Source organism: Alligator sinensis, unplaced genomic scaffold (assembly GCF_000455745.1).
Source record: "Alligator sinensis unplaced genomic scaffold, ASM45574v1 scaffold219_1, whole genome shotgun sequence".
In the NCBI taxonomy this organism is placed as follows: domain Eukaryota; kingdom Metazoa; phylum Chordata; order Crocodylia; family Alligatoridae; genus Alligator; species Alligator sinensis.
The window spans coordinates 2,695,224-2,714,827 of record NW_005841866.1 but is presented as its reverse complement, the minus strand read 5'-3'; the positions used below and the strand labels follow the sequence as shown (position 1 = coordinate 2,714,827).

Below are 19,604 nucleotides of genomic sequence, written 5' to 3'. Positions count from 1 at the left end.
TGCAATATCTGTGAGAAGGCTAAACATCTAGCTGTAGAGCTGCAGCAAGAGGGTGAGTGCAGCTGAAGAGTGGACTCTGCTGCTCCTGTATGCAAGGAACCAGCCCCAGGCAGCCATTTCAGATCCCTGTGCCTCCATTGCAGCATGAAAATAAGCTTCCTTGCTTAAAACTCCCTCTCCCCCTGCAAATTGGAAGGCTAATTTTTGGGGAGAGGGGTGCATGTGGTATGAGACTAATTAGGTATATGGAGATTAGACATTACAAAAAAGTAAACATATTATTAGCTTGAAAGCACATGGGCTGAAATACATAATGGCGTACAGAGAGTTATGAAGTTTCTGAAGGCTTTTTAAATTAGTTTTTTTGGCACAGGTCTGCAAAAACTTTAAATGTGTATAAGGTCTTCCAAACTGAATGGCAATACAATTCATCTTTTCTAACTCACGAGGCTACAGAGTAAGAGAAGTGTTATTACTAGAGCTATTCAATTTAATAATTGTGTCCTTATTTCGTTCTCTTTACAATTTCATTTTAGGAAAGACTGAACATACATGACTACATGGTTATCTTTTATGTAAGGTCATACCTCGTCCTTTTTAGTTCTGTGTGCAGAATTAGGATTTTAAAAGGTCAATTTTTTTTAATTTTTTTTTTGAGGAACTCAGCTCTGAAACTTTTCTCCCTGACAGAAGGATCACGGTACTACTGACTTGTGGTTGAAGTTATGCATTGTGTTTTATTTACACTGCCGCTAAGCTACAGAGGATTTCAGACACCTACAGTACATCAAAACAAAATCACCCACGCACTCCCAAGCTAAAAACCAAAGAAAGCTGAGCTCCCCCCAAACACGTAGCTAGCTGTCATTTCTGCAGCATAGCAAAGACTGACGTCAATTAAAATATACTTGAAATCATGATCTGGCATATTTCTAAATGGCAGCTGAGGCATATTGATGCAAGTTCTCAGCTGTAATTATCTCACCTCTCTCAGAGCTGGTGTTCTGCAAGCATAAAGTTTTAAACATAAGACTAAGAGATTTATGCTGTGTTTTAAAAATCAGGTAAAGATAATACACCAATCCAACCCAAATAATTTTGCTACACCAACATATGGCACAATTCTGTTTACAGCTGCACCAAGGAAATTGGAGGGGTTTTTGGGTTTGGGGGGTTTTTTTGGTTTTTTTTTTTATATAATTAGTGGGTTTTGCTAAAATAATAAATCTCTTGCCCAGAAAAATCTAACAGATTTTATCTGAAAGATGACAAAAATTACTGTACAATTCTTCAATAAATATCTGCATAGATGGGAGAGAAAAATTGACATTTAATTTTTACATTAATTTTCCAAAGGTTCACTTACAGTCAAGTAAAGTAACCCCACAATCCTCAGAGAAAAATGTAACCCTCCACAAAACAGATATTAACCCTCTGAAAAATGAATATGGAGCAGATTTCTCCTGATCAGAGCCTGCATACTACTTAGGGGTAGTTCCTCAGCTAGTATAAACCAACAGAGCCACAATGAAGTCAGCAGAGCTATGCTGACTTAACTGACCTCAAGATTTATATCAAGGTCCTCACAATAAGGCTTGACTGGGGTATAAATGATGCAGAGTCTTTGAGCTGGCTCTCCACCTGGGTGAATTTCACTCACTAAGTCCAATCTGAAGACCACTGAAGTCAATGGCTAGATTCCCCATTGATCTGAATAGGCTTTGGACTGGTCCTTGGAACACAGACCCACTTTTATGGCAGCTAAATACAGGCTGGGGCTTGTGGCAATGATCCATTTCATTACACAATATACCGGACAGGCTGTGGTAACTACAGCAGTGTGTGATCAAGGGTTATGAAAGTGTCCGAGTAGGTATGGCCAAAATAGATGCAGTGTTCTTGCTACCAAGTATGTCCTACAGCTCATGTCTTTGTGACTGTTTATGAGAATGTTCTTGACCCAAATACCTTGTGATAGGCATGTACTGCAACCTGTACAACCCATAATCTAGCTTTTGGCTGCAAGCACTTAAATTTGGGGCCAGAACTAGTCCTGGGTTTGCATTAGAAAAAGCAAGAGCCAGAGGGCTGAGAGGCAAACAGCTAGACAAACGGCCTGGCACCTGTCATTTCCAATACAAGAGGAGAGGTAGCACTCAAAAGCACAATTGTCCAAGTCAGATACTCACTGTTGTCATAAATAGGGTTGGAGATCACAGGAGGAAGTACAAAGGTGCAATTGCCCTGATCATCAAGGAGGAAAGCCTGAAAGCAGAGTCTCACCACGTTGAGGTCATACTCATCGACATTGAGCAGCTGCTCTTCAGGCACTGCAAGATGGAGAGAGATGACAGATAGAGGGTTATTGCCCAGAAGCAGCAGTAACAGCTAAAAAAAAAAAAAAAAAAAAAAAGAGTGCACTTTGGCTGGTAGCAACAATGACACTGCCAAGTGGTGGGGCAGGGGAAACCATGCGTGCCCATCCCCACACCAGACCCTACATGCCAGGAGCTGCATGTGTAAAAAACTCTAGCACATGGAGCAGTAACAATCTTAACTCTTCCTCCACCGGTAACAACGCCCAGTGCAGAAAGACAAATGAGCCCTTTGCTCAAACTGCCTCCTGGATGGAACATGATGGGCCAAGCGAAGGGATGCACCCACTGTGTGCATCCAACACACACATTCAAGAAACAAGTAGCATCAGGAAGTGTCCATTTATTCATTTCTTTTTCCCAGTGTATGCTACAGGGGCATAGCAGCACAGTTCTGTCAAGGCAGCTACCACACATGGGGCAATGTTGGCTGCTGTCATGCCAATCACGGCTGCAGCTGTCTTTGTGATCCCCACCCCCCACTGCAAAAATGATGCCTGGGGCTGCTAACTGTTCACTGTAGCAATTAAAGGACTGTTAATAGGCTCACTTAAGACATCTGGAGTAACAACATAAATCAAATGTTTGCAGCATCAGCAGATCATAACAATCCCTCCAGTTCCTCCTTCTATAAATGTCATAACCACCTTAGAACCGAGGATATCAAGAAAAAAAGCGTAAGGTATGCCTCAGCTAAAATACATAGTAGTGATAAAGGTCAAAGTATCACAATTTAAACACTTTCTGTCACAGGATTTTCTCCACACCCACCCCATGTAGGATGTGACAATGCCCACTCTCTAGTGATTTTTTTCACTTTACAGTAGAGTGAAATAATAAATGCAACAAATTCAGAAGGATTTATTCTACATTTTGTATTTCCTATTATGATGCAATTCTCTTACTCTCTCTAGATCTGTCTTGTAAAAGTACATCCAATTGCTTTTTTGATTTTGACAACTGTAACCTAGCATACAAAAGGGTCATTTATACATAAAGTTTATCAGGATTTGAAGATTAAAAACCGTCCTTAACAGTTTTTAAATTTAAATTTTAAAGGTACCAATCTGGTACCTTTTCATGGACTGATCTTCTAAGAACAGTTTTGTCATTGTAAATACTGTAGGATGGAGCCCAAATATATTTTCAGATTGTTTAAAGCAGGGGTCTCAACTTCCAGCCTGCAGCACCATGTCATCCAGCCCACAAGGCTTCCCATGGATCCAAAAATGTGGTGATGGGAGAGTGATGGCATTGTCCCTCACCACCAAATCTCCAGATCCATGGGGAGCCCAGGCTCTGCGAACTGGATCCATTGCCTGATCCCCATCTTCAGGGTCAGGAGTTGCCTGGCCCAGCACAAGGGAGTTGGAAGGGGGCGGTGCCAACCCTCTTGGGTGCAATCCTGGTGCAAAGATGGGGGAAGGAGACATGCCAGCCCCCCAGGACCAATGGGTAGGACAGAGACGGGGTGGTGTTGGGCCCCATGGTCTGATACAGCCCACAGACTAACTCCATGCTACCCATCTGGCCTGTGGGGCCAAAAGGTTGAGCCCCACTGGTTTACAACATTGCTAATAATATGGTCAGAATTCTAGGAGAAGTATGAAAGGGAAGCAGCTTGTCCCTATTGAAAAGACAGGGCTGGCAATGCCTAACTGGAAGCAGTCCTCCAGGCAGATCTAAATTCCACCCTGGCTTCAAGGCCTCATTGGCTTGGTACAAATGTATAATCTCTGAGGTATACGTATAACATTTAAATAATCTTCTTCCCTCATCTCTGCACAAAGTGCCCATGCTCAACTCCAGAATATCCATCTGTGGCTGGGGTACCAGTCATACACAACTGACAAAGTCAGCAGGTCTGGATCTAGGGTTGCCCAACATTCTCATTATTGCTAGCTGGTGTATGTGGTCAAAGAATCAATGATGAAGTGGGTCCTTTCCATGGTAAAAACACTTAGCTGGTCTAATAAAAAAATATCACATTTAGCCATAGAATCTTTTCTTGCCTAAAATGGGCTAGGGTACTTTGAAAACTTGTATGTCTACCTGGTTGAATTCCCGTCAAATGCTGCAAATTCCTGGACAGGAGTAGAAAGAAGGCATGGTCCCATAAGTGGCAGAGCTCAGAGATCAGGATGGAAAGTAAACACCAAGGGTTCTACAATGAAAGCTTGCTCCTCTATCCATGTTTCTTCCCCCATCCTGACCTGGCCCCTGGAGAAGACCATACAGAGTTTGGGGGCATTTCCATTCCTTTCTATTCCATAAGTCTGCTGGTGAAATAAGTCTGAGAACCAACCCTGGATTCAGGCACAAGGCATCTGGATCTGGTTTCAGTCTGAACCATTTTCAAAGCTTGGTTTTTTGACTGTGGAGCAGGTATTTGTCACAAACTAAGCCCTTAGCCTGGCACTGGTTGTAGAAGTGTGGCACTTTGCAACAAGAAGTTGCGGGATCAGAGCATAAAGGGCTTCTTAACTACAAAAATGTATGTGTGTGAAAAAATGTAAGTTATTGCTAGACTTCAAATAATATCTTCTTAAGATCCAAATTAGCTTTCACACTTACACTGTTTCTTAAATCAATCTACTTTACAAAGATTTCATTACTTCCTGGTACAGAAAAAGTATACTTGGCTAAAAATCATCAAATACAAAACCTACTTGGAAAATTATTTTTGCTGTACCAGACTTCACTGGTATTATCTGTCATGTTCTTAATAATGGTTTAACATATTTTAAAAATCTGCAGTTTGAAAGGGGAAGTGCTCACTCAAGACTGATTCCTCTTGGGTTATTTTTAAATTTCACTTCTTACTACATGAGCAGAACACAATTGAGCCATGATGCTTTTTTTGTTATCGCTGTAACTCCATCTTGTGATGATACATTTAAAAAAAAAGTCTGAAGGCCAAATTTCATCCTTATGAAAAAAAAGAAACACACAGTTCTCATTAATGTCAATAAGTACAGCATTCGTGCACCAGAGATGATCACTAAGTAAAATAAATCTGTTTTCTGAACTAACTGGTAATTTAGAGTCTGATATTGCTTCAATATTGAAAGAGCTGAGCTAACATATTAAAATGCTACCAAAGTTTTGGGAGCAGAACGTGGAAGAAAGGATAAGTGCATACATAGTCTCCACTGAAGTCAACGGAGCTGACATGCACTCCCACTGAAGTCAGTGAAGCTATACACATGAACTGCTAACCAAGAAGAATATAGATTGCAACATGGGGCTTGATGAGCACAAATCCAGTAAGAAAAGATTATGCACAATGGGATATTAATAAAAGGAAGAAGTGCCATGTTCTTGGCTGCAGTTCAACTTCCTCCTCTTGTCTTGCTCACTATTTGTAAATGGCACCACACCTTCCTGTCATCACAGGAATCTAACCAAAACAGTTTTAAAACTAGACCTGAATGAACATTACAAATTTCCTGTGACTATTCTTTCCAATAAAAACTTGCTCTCATGTTGGCTGGGTTCACACCCCTCTGGAGTTCACTTGATGTGAATATTCTAGCAAATAGGCAATGAAGGCTGTGAAAGTACACACTGAAGAGTATGCCCACAAGCATGTAAAAAGAAAAGCAAAATTGAAAACACAAAATGCAGTTATTTGCCTCAAAAACCTAATCTTAAGAGTCACTCCTGTAATCAAGTATCATATGACATGTAAATACACAATCAAAACCAACCAACACTGTTCAGATTTCAAGCACTCGGAAGGATCTTTTTCAAATATTCTCCAAGGAAAAAGAAATTAAGCTTTAATTTCAAATAATTAATACATTTGTGAAAAAATAGGTACTACCAATTAAAAAATGAGCGACTCCTCCACAAAAAAGCTTGAGATATTAAGAAAACCTGCACTATAGCAATGTTTACCCCTGAGGGGAGAGAATCTGCAACCTTTTTTGCCAACCATATATGTAAAGCAGAAGTTCTAGCTACTGCTTTTTTTTACTTGGCCATCTAAAGAAAGCATGACATATGGAATATGACCTTGCTGTATCCATATTAAAGACATTTTGCTTGTGCAGTATCCCTACATTGGTACAGCACTCCTAACCTAGATGTAAGCCAAAAGAATCTGGCTGGGGATTTAACCCTTGGCTCTATTTCAAGAGTCCCTGAGGTGATCTTTGGTAAATCAGTTCAGTGTGGCTAGGATTTTCTCTATGCTCCATTCAAAATCCAAGTCTCCATCTCTCTCTGCCTCAGACCCCTAACTTTAAATAAAGGAAAACAATTTGCTATATCAGGAGGGTCTTCAGTGTTTTTGAGGCCTCCTAAGGCCCCTAAGGTACAGACATGACACTTTTACCGGTAGAAGTGATCGGAAACCATTCTATACCCATAAAAGAACAGAAGTTCAGCACATAATATCAGTCTATACCTGTAAAACTATACCTGTAACAGAACAAAAGTTTCACACACGTAGATGGTTTAAAAGTGGCAGCACCTGGTCTAGGATTTGCCCTCCTCCACCAAAGGGTGAATGGTAGCAAACAGCATACACAATCTAAACTATGCCGCTTGCAGAAAACCGCGTAACTTACGCCTCAGGGTTGTGGAAATGTCTGTACTTCACCTACATGTTATGATGGGATTCATACAGGCAGATAGAAATGAACAACACATTACAAGCAATCTCTAAAAGTCTCACACTGGAAGCATGGACTTAAAAACAGGGTTTGAATTATGGACCTTTGGAAAACTTAAATTTACTTGCTCCTGTAATCTTAAAATACAAATAATCTGGGCCTGATTCACCACTATGTCATTCCAGTTTCTGGCACAAAAGTGAACTGACTGGTAGTATCAGGCCTTCCATTTTCTTTATCAATACACTAAGCACTCAGAAAGGCCGCTACTAGGTGAAATTATTCAGGTATTAAAAGATTCTTGACGTTCACTCACGATAACACGTTATTGGAAAAGTGAAAGCTTATTTTGAACTTTGAAGAAGAGCTCAGATGAAGGGGGTGCAGTTTTTTGACTGATGTCATGCATGTAATTAAGCAGGAGACTTACTCTCCGCTCCCCCAGCAGTGAAATTAGCTTGACTGTAGAAACCACCTACTTTAGAAGCGACAGGAGATTCAGCCTGAAACTGAACTTGCATGTAAATTCCTGAGGCAAAAGGGTCAACTTGTTGAATGGTCTCATGCGAATTTTGCAGCATGTCCAGCCAGTTGTGTTAAGAATTCTAACTTTACCAAGGGACATATCGTGTCTTCAGCTGCACGTAGAGATCAGCAATCAGCACTAAACATTCAGATCTCAAGCAAGTACAACTAGCTAAGGATTGCAAACAGCACTTCACTCACAAAACCACGTATTCCCAACTAATGACTATGGACCAGCTTTCTGTGCTACATTGCTATGCAGCCAGCCCTTGTTAACATAGGGTTAATGTAAGGGTTATACCCTTAGCCTTTTGTAAGGGGGACAGGTAGCTGTGATACCTCAGTAACAGTCTTGCATGAGCAGCCATCACAACTGAGCTAATTTAAAACCCATTAGCATGGGAGCGGCTATCAGCATAGCCATAGTAGCTTGAACTCAGGGCATGCTAAATGCCAAAGCATTTACCTAGCTTCTCAGATGGGTTTTGCAAACCCAGACCCCGATGGCCTCACCTACTCCCTGCCCCTCACTGGCAAGGGTGGAATATCCTGCTTGCAGCCTTTGCTTTTCCCATTTGCCTGGGCTTAGTATCTAGGTACGCCTTACATGGCAAATTGGGACTTTACATCCCTGTGGGACTACATAGGGCTGAGTCGAAACTGAGCCTGTAGAACAAAGACTTTTGAGGATAGGGCCATATGCTACACTCAGATACAAGCAATATGTAGACTATGACTACAGCAAATTTATAGGGGGGAAAATTAAACAACTTTTATGATTTGTGCAGAATTGTAGTATGTAAGCACTAAGCTAGCCAGTAAAAATTAAAACAAACTTCATTAAACATGTCTCTCTCTCACCCAAGCACCCTGAAGCACTTCTAGGAAGTAGAGAAGCCTGCCCATCTGGTAGCTTTTAATTCAGTAATTTTATACAGTTTCAGTTTGATAATCTCAGGCATTTTTTTCTCTAAAAGAAAAAGAGTTCCTTTAAATATCCAAGACATCTGCTACAAAGAGTTCTGCTGCTTTTTACCTTACAGACTATTCTGAAACTTCCCTCTTAAAGTCCTCTCTTGGCTTAAGCAAACTCATTTTATTTTTTAAGTGACTGTGTGAATTGGACAATAAAATATGCATTTTATTGCATAATAGAATATGCATAAATGCAAGGGACTTCGGTATGTGGGAGTCTGAAGCATGTGATCAGTGGCGCACAGTGTCAAGCGAGAGGGTCTTGAAGACTGTGGCTGGTGTGGAGGCTCATGAGGAAAGTTGTGGAGAGTGTGACTGTAGTGCGTGGGAGGGATCTCGACTGTGACGTGTGTGGGTGAAATGCTGAGACTGAGGTGTGGGTGTGTGGGGGAGTCTTGGAGAGTATGAGTAGTGCGAAGTGAATGAGGGGCCATCTATCTGTGAAGAAAGAAAATAAGTGAACAGGAGATTAAGAGTGTGGCAAGAGAGGTAGAACAAAAGAGAAACCCAGAGAAGGAACCTGAATTTAGTTATTGGGGAATAAACCTAGTTAACTGCTTATTAGCCCAAACCAATGTCCTGAGTAGGACAAGTTTGCCACCTCCAGGGGAAGCCTATACATCAGGGACAGGTAGCCCCCTGGCACATGTGCCCGAGTGTGGCATGCAAAGGCATTTTGCTTGGCCCCTTCCCCAACATGCAGATGCCAGAGAGATGCTGCCACAACAAGGATTGGGCCCCTCAGGGCTCTCCCGCCATCTGTCCCTGGCATGCCAACATCTTACAAGTTGAGGGTGCAGGTGTTTTTGGCACTGTGCCCACAAACATTGCCAACCCCTGCTCTACATACATGATTGCTTGGGAGCAAGAAGGGTAGAACAGTCCAGCTCTCTCACCCTGGGCTATGCTGGGTGTCTGGAGGTCAGATTCCCTTCAGCAGAGGGCCTAGCCTTCTGGAGGACTGTGTTGAGGGAGATTTCCCCAAACTTAGCATATTTAGGGCTTCCCTTTCCTGAAAGTTATCTCAAGTTCTAATTAGATCCTGTCTTCTAACTCAAGCTCTGTCCACACTCAAAGCCCTTACCAGGAGATAGCTGGTGCCTGTAACTTGATTTAGCTGGTTTGTCAGGGGATATAGGCTAAAGCTCAAGTTAGAGTGGCTAGTCAGCTGCTAACTTGACTACTTTACAGTGTGGACACTGAGTCTAGCTCCTTCCATGGCTTGTTATGCATCATCCGTATTACTATAGCACTTGAGATCCCTAAACAACAACCAGAACCTTATGGCATACAAGGATTTACAATCCCGTGTGCTCAGAAAGGACAGAAAGGTTTTCCTACAATGTTCTGGGAAAGAATTCACAGAACAGCTCATCTTACTGAAAAACCATGGAATATGCTCCCCAGAAGCCTTTTAGCACTACATATAAGCAAGTACCACACCAGTGTGGAAACAACAGTTTGGGCCTTATTTTTCAGTGGGACTAGCCAACCTAAGCAACTCTAGGAAGTAATTTGAGTTAAATAACTATTACCGTAGCGAAGCAAAATCGTTAACATCAGCATAGAAGATGTGAACTCCAGGTACTGAATTCCATAACAGACAAATGCTGATAGCCAGCAGCAAGGACTGACTTGCCAGAAGCCGCCTTAATGGGTACATTTTCTCAGGATTTGCGCATAGGAACCTTGGTGGAATGATTTACAGATTTACTTTAGTTCTGGAGGACTGAGTTCAGGGAGATTTTTCCAAACTTAGAATATTTAGGACTTCTCTTCCCCTCGACTGAAAGATGAGGAAACATGGGGATACACACCCAGAGCCTGGGGTAGGAGATGAAAGAGGAAGTGAGTTTAAATCTGTCTTTATTTTACGGGCCCAACACTGCCAAATAGTGGCTGCCCTTCTTAGTGCTTCCCAGCATGCCATGTGTTGATGTCCTTCCGTTACAGAGCCTCCATGAGGGACGGATTCTCCTTCACAACCACAACCTCCCATTCCATTGGAGCAATTAAACTGTTGCCATTCAGGGGAGCTCGCCTCACAACATTATGGCCCTAGTCTTGAATTAATTCAATTCAACAGACTTTATGGACACGGCAAGCTAAATCTAACTTGCCAAGGCACAAACCCAGAAATATTTGGCCTAATGTGGTTACTTTAAGCATCCACACTGTGAATTTGTCAGTGTGTTTAACGGTGTATTTTTACCTGGGGGGTAGGGGGCTGGTTATCTACTTCAGCCATTGACCAATTATAGGGTTTGGTTTTGTTGGGTTTTTTTTTTTTTTTTTTTTTAAAGAAATTACACCATGGAACAATTTCAAATGTTTCATAAAGATTTTTTTACACAACTTGCTAAAAATGACATAAAATGTTCAGAACCCAATGTCTATAACAGGTTCTACCAGATATGAGGAATTTTTTTGTAACAACTGATGTCTACAACATCAGTTTCAGCTGGGTATACACTTCCCTCTGCAGTACTTCCCAACACGCAAAAGGACCAGCTGCCCCTCTAGAAAATATGTTTTATGAAACAATACAGGATTAACTGGGTGACATTCTAGGTCTGTGTAATACAAGAGGTTAGACTAGGGGTTTAATGATCGCTTGTGGCCTTAAAAGACTATAAAAATGCAAAAAAAAAATCTTTAATGCTATCAATAAGCAGACAACAGGGATAGGTTCTAGTGACTAAATTAAATTTATATGTGGAGCCATCGGTGCAGAAATTAATGACACTAAACGTGTTCAATTAGGAACTTGTGATACAAAGATGTTGTGGGGGAACAACAGGTTCTTATAATGTGGTGACAGCTCGAAGTGTGAAATTTACAGAAGTAAAGAGTCATATCTGGTGTTGAAATTTGGGCTCCTTTGTCAATGATCCAAAGGGGACAAAAAGCTTCCAACACTGGCAGCTGGGGCATAGAAGAAATCTTAGCAGGCAGGGTAGGGAGGGATTGCTAGCACCAGGCCAAGCCTTTCTGTCAGCATAGAGGATGTGCCGGGGAAGTGGCCACAGCACAGTGTGACCAGCCATGCAAATATTGTAAATGAGGCCACAGCTGCAACTAGACTCTAGCTGTCCCAGGAATCCATTTCAGGTCCTTCACCAAGAAGAGTTCACTGTGATAAAGGATCAGGGCCAAAAGTTTAACAAGACACACACCAATTAAATAATTCTCTTCCCATTGTGACTAAATATTCATATCAGGATTCTGGTATTTCTTTTATGAATGACCTACAAAATGGTTTATGATGTAATAAAGGAAACTGACAACATCAAGAGGAAAAAAATGAATTTCTTTATGGAGTAAAACTCTCCTGCTGTAAAGAAAACCAACTGGCTGTATTTCATTTCATTTAACAGGACAGTTGTTATTTTGTCTTTGAAATCCTGGCAGAATGAGTTAAATAAAAAAAAATATATAGTTTCTTTAAGATTGTGAGTCTTAAAGAAATAACAAGTAAATAACATATTTTAAATAATATAAATATATAACTTTTGTTGTGAATTTTAGGGAGACATAGGCATTGTAAAACTAGCCTGAAACTGTGCTATTTTAATTTTAGCTTAAAATGTGTGAGCTGAATGACAAGGTGATTTAAAGATACCAGCGCTGGTAAATTCAAACTGGCCAGGAAAATTCTGTCAAAATCATTTTTCAATGTAAACTTCAGTTCCTGAAAAGTTAAAAGTTGTCTGCCAAGTTTGATTTTGGGCTGATCTGACCAAAATCTAAAATATTTCTTCTATCTGTTGAAGTAAACCAAAACACATTTACCCCCATTTCAATAGTCATATCATCTGCCCTCAGGTGTCCTAGTGCCTTATAAGGGTCCTCCATGACCTCAGTCTCTTCTAGTGTCAGAGTTTCTTAAACTCCTCCTATGATGTATCATGGTTTCCCCTCCACACAATTTATGTGCTGCTTCATGGGAGTCACTTAATTGTAATGTACCATGGAAGACATAATTTGCCTAGAAAACCTGACCCTTGAAGAACCATGAAGGAATGGAGTATTGTGGCCTTGTACAGCAGATGCAACTTAATGTAGAGCCGACTCAAAACAAATGTTCTGGTTCAAAAATATCAAAATGTTTAGGTCATTTTCTAGGGAAATCATGTTAAAAATGTTTATTGTGGGGGGGGGGGAAATGGATTCTTGAGAGAATTTCAGCCTTCTTTGCTTGGGCAAGTTCAACATCTCAGAAGATGGTGTTTGATGAAGTTGAAGAGGTTCTGAACATGCCTTTTTCTAATATATTTGAAGTATGAAACTTATTAATGCAACAACAAAAAAAGTTTCCATAAAACATCAAAAAAAACCTTTTCACAGGTTGAAAACAAATATAGGCTATCCACTCTGGCCATTTAAAACTATAAATTGGAGGAAAGTAAAGGAGTAGTAACATAAATAAAATAAATCTGATTTGATTTTTTTCAATTATTTTTATTTTTTCAAGGGATGTATTTAAACACCCAGTTTCAAACAGTATAGGGCTGATAAGTGCACACCTTGTGGTAAGAACTGCCCACATGAATAAGGTTTTGCAGGACCAAGGCCCTTAAAAATTATTTCTTCATCATCTATTTGATCCAGCAGTGAAATCATGTTTGTGATTTCACAAATGTTTACAGTCAGTTTTGATGTCAAACACTAACTAATGGCCACTGTAGGACCAGCAGCAGGAAATGTAACTGCATTTGTAAGAAATCTGTCAAACTCCAAACTTCCAAGCAGTACAGAAGCAGTTTTTAGAAAAGCTGATTCTTATATTAAATACACTTCTTTTCTTGAACAAGGCAGCCACACAGTGAGAGTTGCTTTTCCAAAAGGTCATGAACAACGGATTTTATGAGCTCTCCTGTCATATTAACCCTTGATAGTTCAGTTAGAAAACCATAAGACCTTGGCCCACAGTCCTTGATTCTCAAGGCTGGTGGTTTCCCATCACTCCTGAGACACTGAGAAATTCAAGCAGAAAGTTTCTCTATTGCCTTAATCAACACCTTTGCCTCTGTCACTGGCAAAGATGACCCAGGAGAAAGGAAGATTTTTCTCCTGGAAAGACAGAGCAGCACATCACAATAAATAGGATCAGTCAGGGATGAGAGAGAGTGAAGGAAATAAAAAAACAGGAGGGGAAAAGATCTGACAGCATTTAAGGCCGCACAGACGAGCACAGCCATGCAGTATGTGGAACCGCAGACACATCTTGCAGGGCCATATACCGCATATTCAAATGTTCTCACCACTGCAAGGGAGCAGAAGCGGGGAAAATGACCCCTGGATATCCAGAGGTCAAAAAAATAAAAAATAAAAAAAAAGGCACAAAAAAAAAAGAGCAGAGTGGCGCACATGGGGGCAGTGCACACCGCTTAAAACCAGAGCCTGGCCAGCCAGAGCCACACTCTGGCTGCTGGCCAAGCTCTGACCAGCAGAATCACTGTTACTGCAGTCCCAGGAGGCCTCCAGGACCTCAGGTAAGGCTGCTGGGCCATCCCAGTGCTGGCCCCAGCCTCTCCTATCCCACCCAGAGTAATCTGCCGTGTGCCAGAGAGTTTATGGTACAAGTGGTCCCCAGGTACAACTAGCGGCAGCATAAGGCGTCCCACTGCTAGTTGTCCCCGGCAAACCAAACTTCCACGCTCATGTGAACACAGCATACAAGTCACGATTTCAAAATATATCCCCACCAAAAGAACAACAGAAGTTTTTGCTAAATGAATCCCTTTGTGTCCAAAGTCTTTAACATATCAAACTGATGACTAAGTGTTACTCACCATTGAAGGGATTGATCTTTCTCGTGATTCTTAAAGAAATGGAATCTTTCAGCTCTCTCTTCTTTACACACTGAATACCCAAATTCTGAAAGCTAGAACAATATAATATAAGACTTAGTACTAAAAAGCCAAATCTGTTTCACTTGATCAGACTTCTAAAACATGAATTTTAATTACAGGGGCGGGGGAATCATATTGAACATCCTTTGTCAGAAAGGTATCATGGTAAAAGATTGTGTAGGAAATAAAAAAAAGATGGAAAAAGAGCCATCATGACACAAGAAGGAGCATGAAACATCTGAAAACAAGGATTTTAAATCCTTCCAAGATAAGAATACAGATCAAAAGGAGGAATCCCTTAACAAAAGCCAAAAGGGAACATTTTCTATTTTTGTTGTTAAATTACTGAAGCTTTACATTTGGTAAATTAGCAAATTTAAAACATATCTGATCAGAGTCCCAGCTGGAATAAGTTGGTAGAGCTCCTTTGATATCAACAGAGATATATCTTAATTTACTTCAGCTGAGGATTGCAGCAGAAAATCCAAATATGCAACAGTATTTTAATTTTTTTAAATTAGTATGAAATCTCATGTCAGTTATGGAACAGTTCTCAAGAGCGACACAGTTCCTCATTTGCATATGAGGTCATTGGCAGCAGAAGAGGTGGGGGGAGTCCCAAAATCTGATTCTTTCCCACATGGAAAAACCATGACATCATTAAGCTGAGGAGATGTAAAGCAGGAAGTAAAAGTCTGAAGCCACTGAAACATTAGTAGAACACAGGAGACATCCTGTGCCATCGATTTCTGCTGCTGCTTCTCCAGAAGGACTGGCAATTCCCTCCCACTGAAACCCTAAAACATGCCTATAAGACTGAGATGCAACCTGACACTACTAGAGCCATCTCTCTCCCATACCGCTGGCTCAATACTTAGCCAGTTTTCATTCTCTACACAGACCTCATGCTGAGCTCAGTTCTGTGTTCTTAAAAAAGGCACCTTAGTGTGTCTTGGTTTAATTAAATTACTCTGGCTCTGTTTTGGTTTCCTGAATTCAGGATTTGTTGTATATGAAAAAGCGCTATTTCAATCTCATTTTGTTTTACACACACTACTTTTTTAGATCTTGTCTATACTAAAACTGTTTTCAGAGAAGCCTGGATCCAACACAATTAAAGCATATTTCAATTTTGTAGTGCAAACTGGACCTTCATCATGTCGCCAAATCATTTGATAGTCCAAGGTTTCCAAAAGTATGGATAGATGATTTAGGTCCCATCAACACTATGCTACTTTTAAAGTAAATGTTTCCCTCATTTAAGTGATGGAACAGTTTGAAAGAGCCACAATGCCTCCTGATTTGCATATGATTGTATCAGATCACTGGCAGCGTAGAGGTGGGGAGACAACAGGGGAACAGCCACATTGGGTTTGTTGTGTAGACCGGGAACTGGAAAAAGTAGAATTGGTTCCCAGAAAGCAACATAGCCATATATTTTTCTAGGTGCTGCCTATTATAGCATCAGTCCATAATAAATCATATATGAATGTGTAAAAATAAGATACATGTGAGAATTGACACACACAAAACAACATTTACCTGTATAAAAACTGACAGCAATTATTCTACTCTTGTAGAGCACGTTATGTTATCAATAAGGACCTACCTAACTCATGGCAAGAGAAAGCAATTTTCATGGCTTGGTCATAGCCCAAAGAGCTGATTTTGTGGTCATTTCACGGTGGCCTCTCCCCTCAGCGCTGACTGGTGGAGAGGCCCTGGGGTGAGAAAGGATGAGGGGACGGCCACCATCTCGACTGCTGGCTGCCCTTCAGACACCCCGCCCCTCAGTGCTGATTACTGGGGAGGCATGAGGGGGCAGGTACCATCTTGGCTGTTGCTCTCGTGCCACCCTGCCAGTGGCAGTGAGCGCCACTGGCTTGCACTAAGGAGCCAGCATTTTATTTTTATTAAGTATTTTTGGGGGGTTGATTTCCAGAGAAATTGCAGCCAATGCCATTTTTTGCAGCAGTCACACAGATGACCATGTTTTGCAGTTTCTGTGAAAACTGCAAACCCATGATTTAAGTAAGTCCCTAGTTATATCAAGTACCAGGCATTCTGTGGGTTGACTTGATCTTTGAAAGTAATAAAATAAATAAAAAGCATGTCAAACCCCTCAAGTGTTAACCCTTTCCTGAAACATACTGGTGCCATTGTGCAAGTTATTATCTGCTGTCTAAACAGAGACCTTGAACAGAAAAGACTGGCTAGAATCTGGGCGGTATCGCTCAAGTGTCAGCTGACTAAAAATAAGCAGGGAAAGCATTAGGGGGAAAAGTAGACACAACAAGAGATTAAAACACACATCAAAGCAGACTAGATATGAACTTGGAAAAAACATTTCAACACACAAATAGCCACAAGTTACTAATATATTCAGTCTGAGACAAATCCTGGCCTGCCCTTTTGGCCGCAGGGGCCTTAAACATAGTGGATATTGCAGACATCTCTGGAATGGAACACAGCAATGTATAGCAACATACAGCATTGTCATTAAGCAAGAAGTTTGCAAAGGAGGAATAGAAGATACTTTCTCCCACTGAAGCTACCCAGGGAATTTCAGAGAGACTAAACACACAGGAATTTGTCATAGTAGAATTTAGCCAAAATATTGGGGCAAATTACCCCACTATTGCAAAAAGATGTGTGGGATTTTCAGTGACAAGCCCCTCTTTTGCCACCCATCCAAAAGAGGGCATCTCCAGCAGCACAGTGCTCCATGAACAGTGTTGGTACAAGCCTTTTGCTCAGTACAGACTCAGAGAAGTGTTACAACACTTGTTGCCAACACCTTCCAAACCACAAAAAGAAAGAACGATATTCAGCTTCCAGATCTGCAAATGTAACATGATTCATTCTTCTTAAAGTGATCACACACTCATTAAATACAAGTATTTATTTATGTTGGAAAAGATCCATGGAGAATTATTTGAAGCTTTCTCCTATTAAGATCTTAGTTTCTGTGTGAGGTAAACACCAAATGGAAAAGGGGATGCCATCAGATCAAAATGCTGGTGGCTTCTGACCAATAAGCACAGTTGTAAGGGGCTACACAAAGTCCAAGGCTGTGGAGAATCAGACCCTTTGTTTTCAGAAGGACAGTAAAAGACAGCTTCAGAAACAGTGAGAATCAGAACTGTGGGATTCCTTGAACATCAGGACAAGAAACTTGAATTTGATCTTTAAAAAAGAGAGAGAAAAAAAAAAGTCAGCAGAGGGATGACATCATAAGAAGGACAAGTAGAGACAAAATCTTGGTAGCTGCCTTTCAAATGGCTTGGAGAGAGGCAGCATGTGTGTAAGGGGGCCAGGCAGAATGAGGTTAAAGCTATCAACGTAGGGAAAAAAGGGTTTGAAGAGAATTTTAGCTCTCTGGATAGCTATTTTAATGACACACACATGACTGTGTAACAATAAATCTTCATGCATGAATCTTATTTTCCCACCTGCTTCTCGTCTGCAGTTTATTTTCTCCTAAGTGATAATCCAAACATTACACACCATAGAGAAAACAAGCCACTCAGATGTAAACCCTTTTAGGGAAATGACCAAAGTTCACACCTGCTACAGTTCTCTATGTTCTTGCCTTTATCTTTTGTGGCAGAGATGGATGTATTAGTAACTTCCATGCATGCTACTGCTAATTTAGATGTTCATGGTACCCTAAGCAGCAACTCAAGTATTAAATGGGAGTTATGCCTGTTTACACCAAGTTAGCTTTGGATCAAACTTTGCCTCTAGCAGCAGAACCTTCTCCACTGAGACTCCTCTACAGAGTACCATAAGACACTGTTGGTCTTCTTTCTCTATTTTTATTATGTACTGATTATTATTTATACTTTTAACCATAACTACCATGTTCATACTGATGATACTCTACCATACCTATCTTTCAACACATTTAGGCAAGATATTCATAAGTGACTACAATACCCTAACCTGAAAAACCCGTTAGTGGCCCTAATGTCCACACAGGACAAACGCCTCTTTGGAATGAGGCTGAGATAATCTTGCTGAAACCTAGCTTGCTTGATGCATGAATGTGCCTCAATTGTGATATGTTTATGTGACCATGTCCTTAGTTTCTGCTGAATCTAAATACATGAGGAATGTGGGGCTTTATAGAACATCATCTCTTCCACAACTGCTTGCATGTGTTCTTTTGCACCTCAAGGTAAATGAAAGCTAACTTGGGGCAACTTGGTCCTCAGTGATAGAAGGGTGAGATGACAGAAGTTAGCTTTTCAATTACTGCACTGGCGCAGTTACTATAGAGCAGCTCATGTGCTATTCCGGCCTTCCTTTATCTTTCTTTACCAAATGTGAACAGTGTATCAACCCAAAGAGGCACCATCTTCCAGAGTCTACAGAAAGACTGCAACAGTACTTCTTGAAAGGTATGGGTTCCCCTAAATCCCATTCATCTCCTTGAAGTACTAACTCTAATTATGACAAATAAAATGTAATGACTATTTTTTGCAACAGGTCACTTTAGTTCACAGAATGGGGAAGGAAGGGAGTCGAGCCAAGAGACAGGTGTTCAGAGCTGCCAAATGTGTGTGTGAGAGAGAGAAACAAAGACAAGGAGGGAAGTGAGAGAGATGGGGGGGAGGGGAGACTGAGAAATGAAGAGAAACAGAGGGCAGAAAAAGTTATGGATCTACTGCTCAATATTTATCTTTCCATTGATGGCTGCTGAATGTAACAATAAAGTACTGAACAAATAATACACTTCCAAGGCAAAACAGAGTCTCTTTCACAGAAGTTTTGTAAGGTTGCCCAGGGTAAGTTTCCTTTCTCAGAATGATCTGGGGAGCCCACAGAAAGGCACAAATGTCAGCTCCTACACAGAAGTTATCCCGATTGTTCTTTTAGTCTGGTGACTAGATTTCAACAGCATAAAACTGAACTCAGTGCCGCTACTTACGATATGACTCTGCGCTCTGGTCCAAATTCGGCTTCATAGTAGCCATCCCTGCAGTCCTTTCCAACCAGGTCATGAGGGTGAGGCTTGTAGGGCTCGTTCTTTGTTACTAATGTTATCCTTATTTTCACTTTTCCAAAAAAGTTAATAATCTGCAAAAGTGTATGGAGCAAAATGTAAAAGACTTGTTCACATTTCTGTTTAAAAGACTGCAGAGGTTTTGAACAGATTTATTATGTGCTCTATACATGCCTAACATGGAATACATGTTGTCCTATGTATGTTACAGAAAAAACAAAGTCAACTGAGCATTTCACATTATGTT

At 40.8% G+C, this 19,604-nt stretch overlaps 1 protein-coding gene across 1 annotated transcript in view; it reads right to left on the bottom strand.

The window, feature by feature from the left end:
• Positions 1-19,604, bottom strand: part of REL (REL proto-oncogene, NF-kB subunit) — a 48,414-nt gene that overhangs the window by 9,750 nt on the left and 19,060 nt on the right. The window contains exons 4-5 of the mRNA XM_025192149.1: positions 14,290-14,381; positions 2,190-2,330 (exon numbers count right to left, since the gene is read on the bottom strand). Of these exons, the coding sequence (XP_025047934.1) occupies positions 2,190-2,330; positions 14,290-14,381 (233 nt within the window). The remainder of the gene's footprint in view (positions 1-2,189; positions 2,331-14,289; positions 14,382-19,604) is intronic.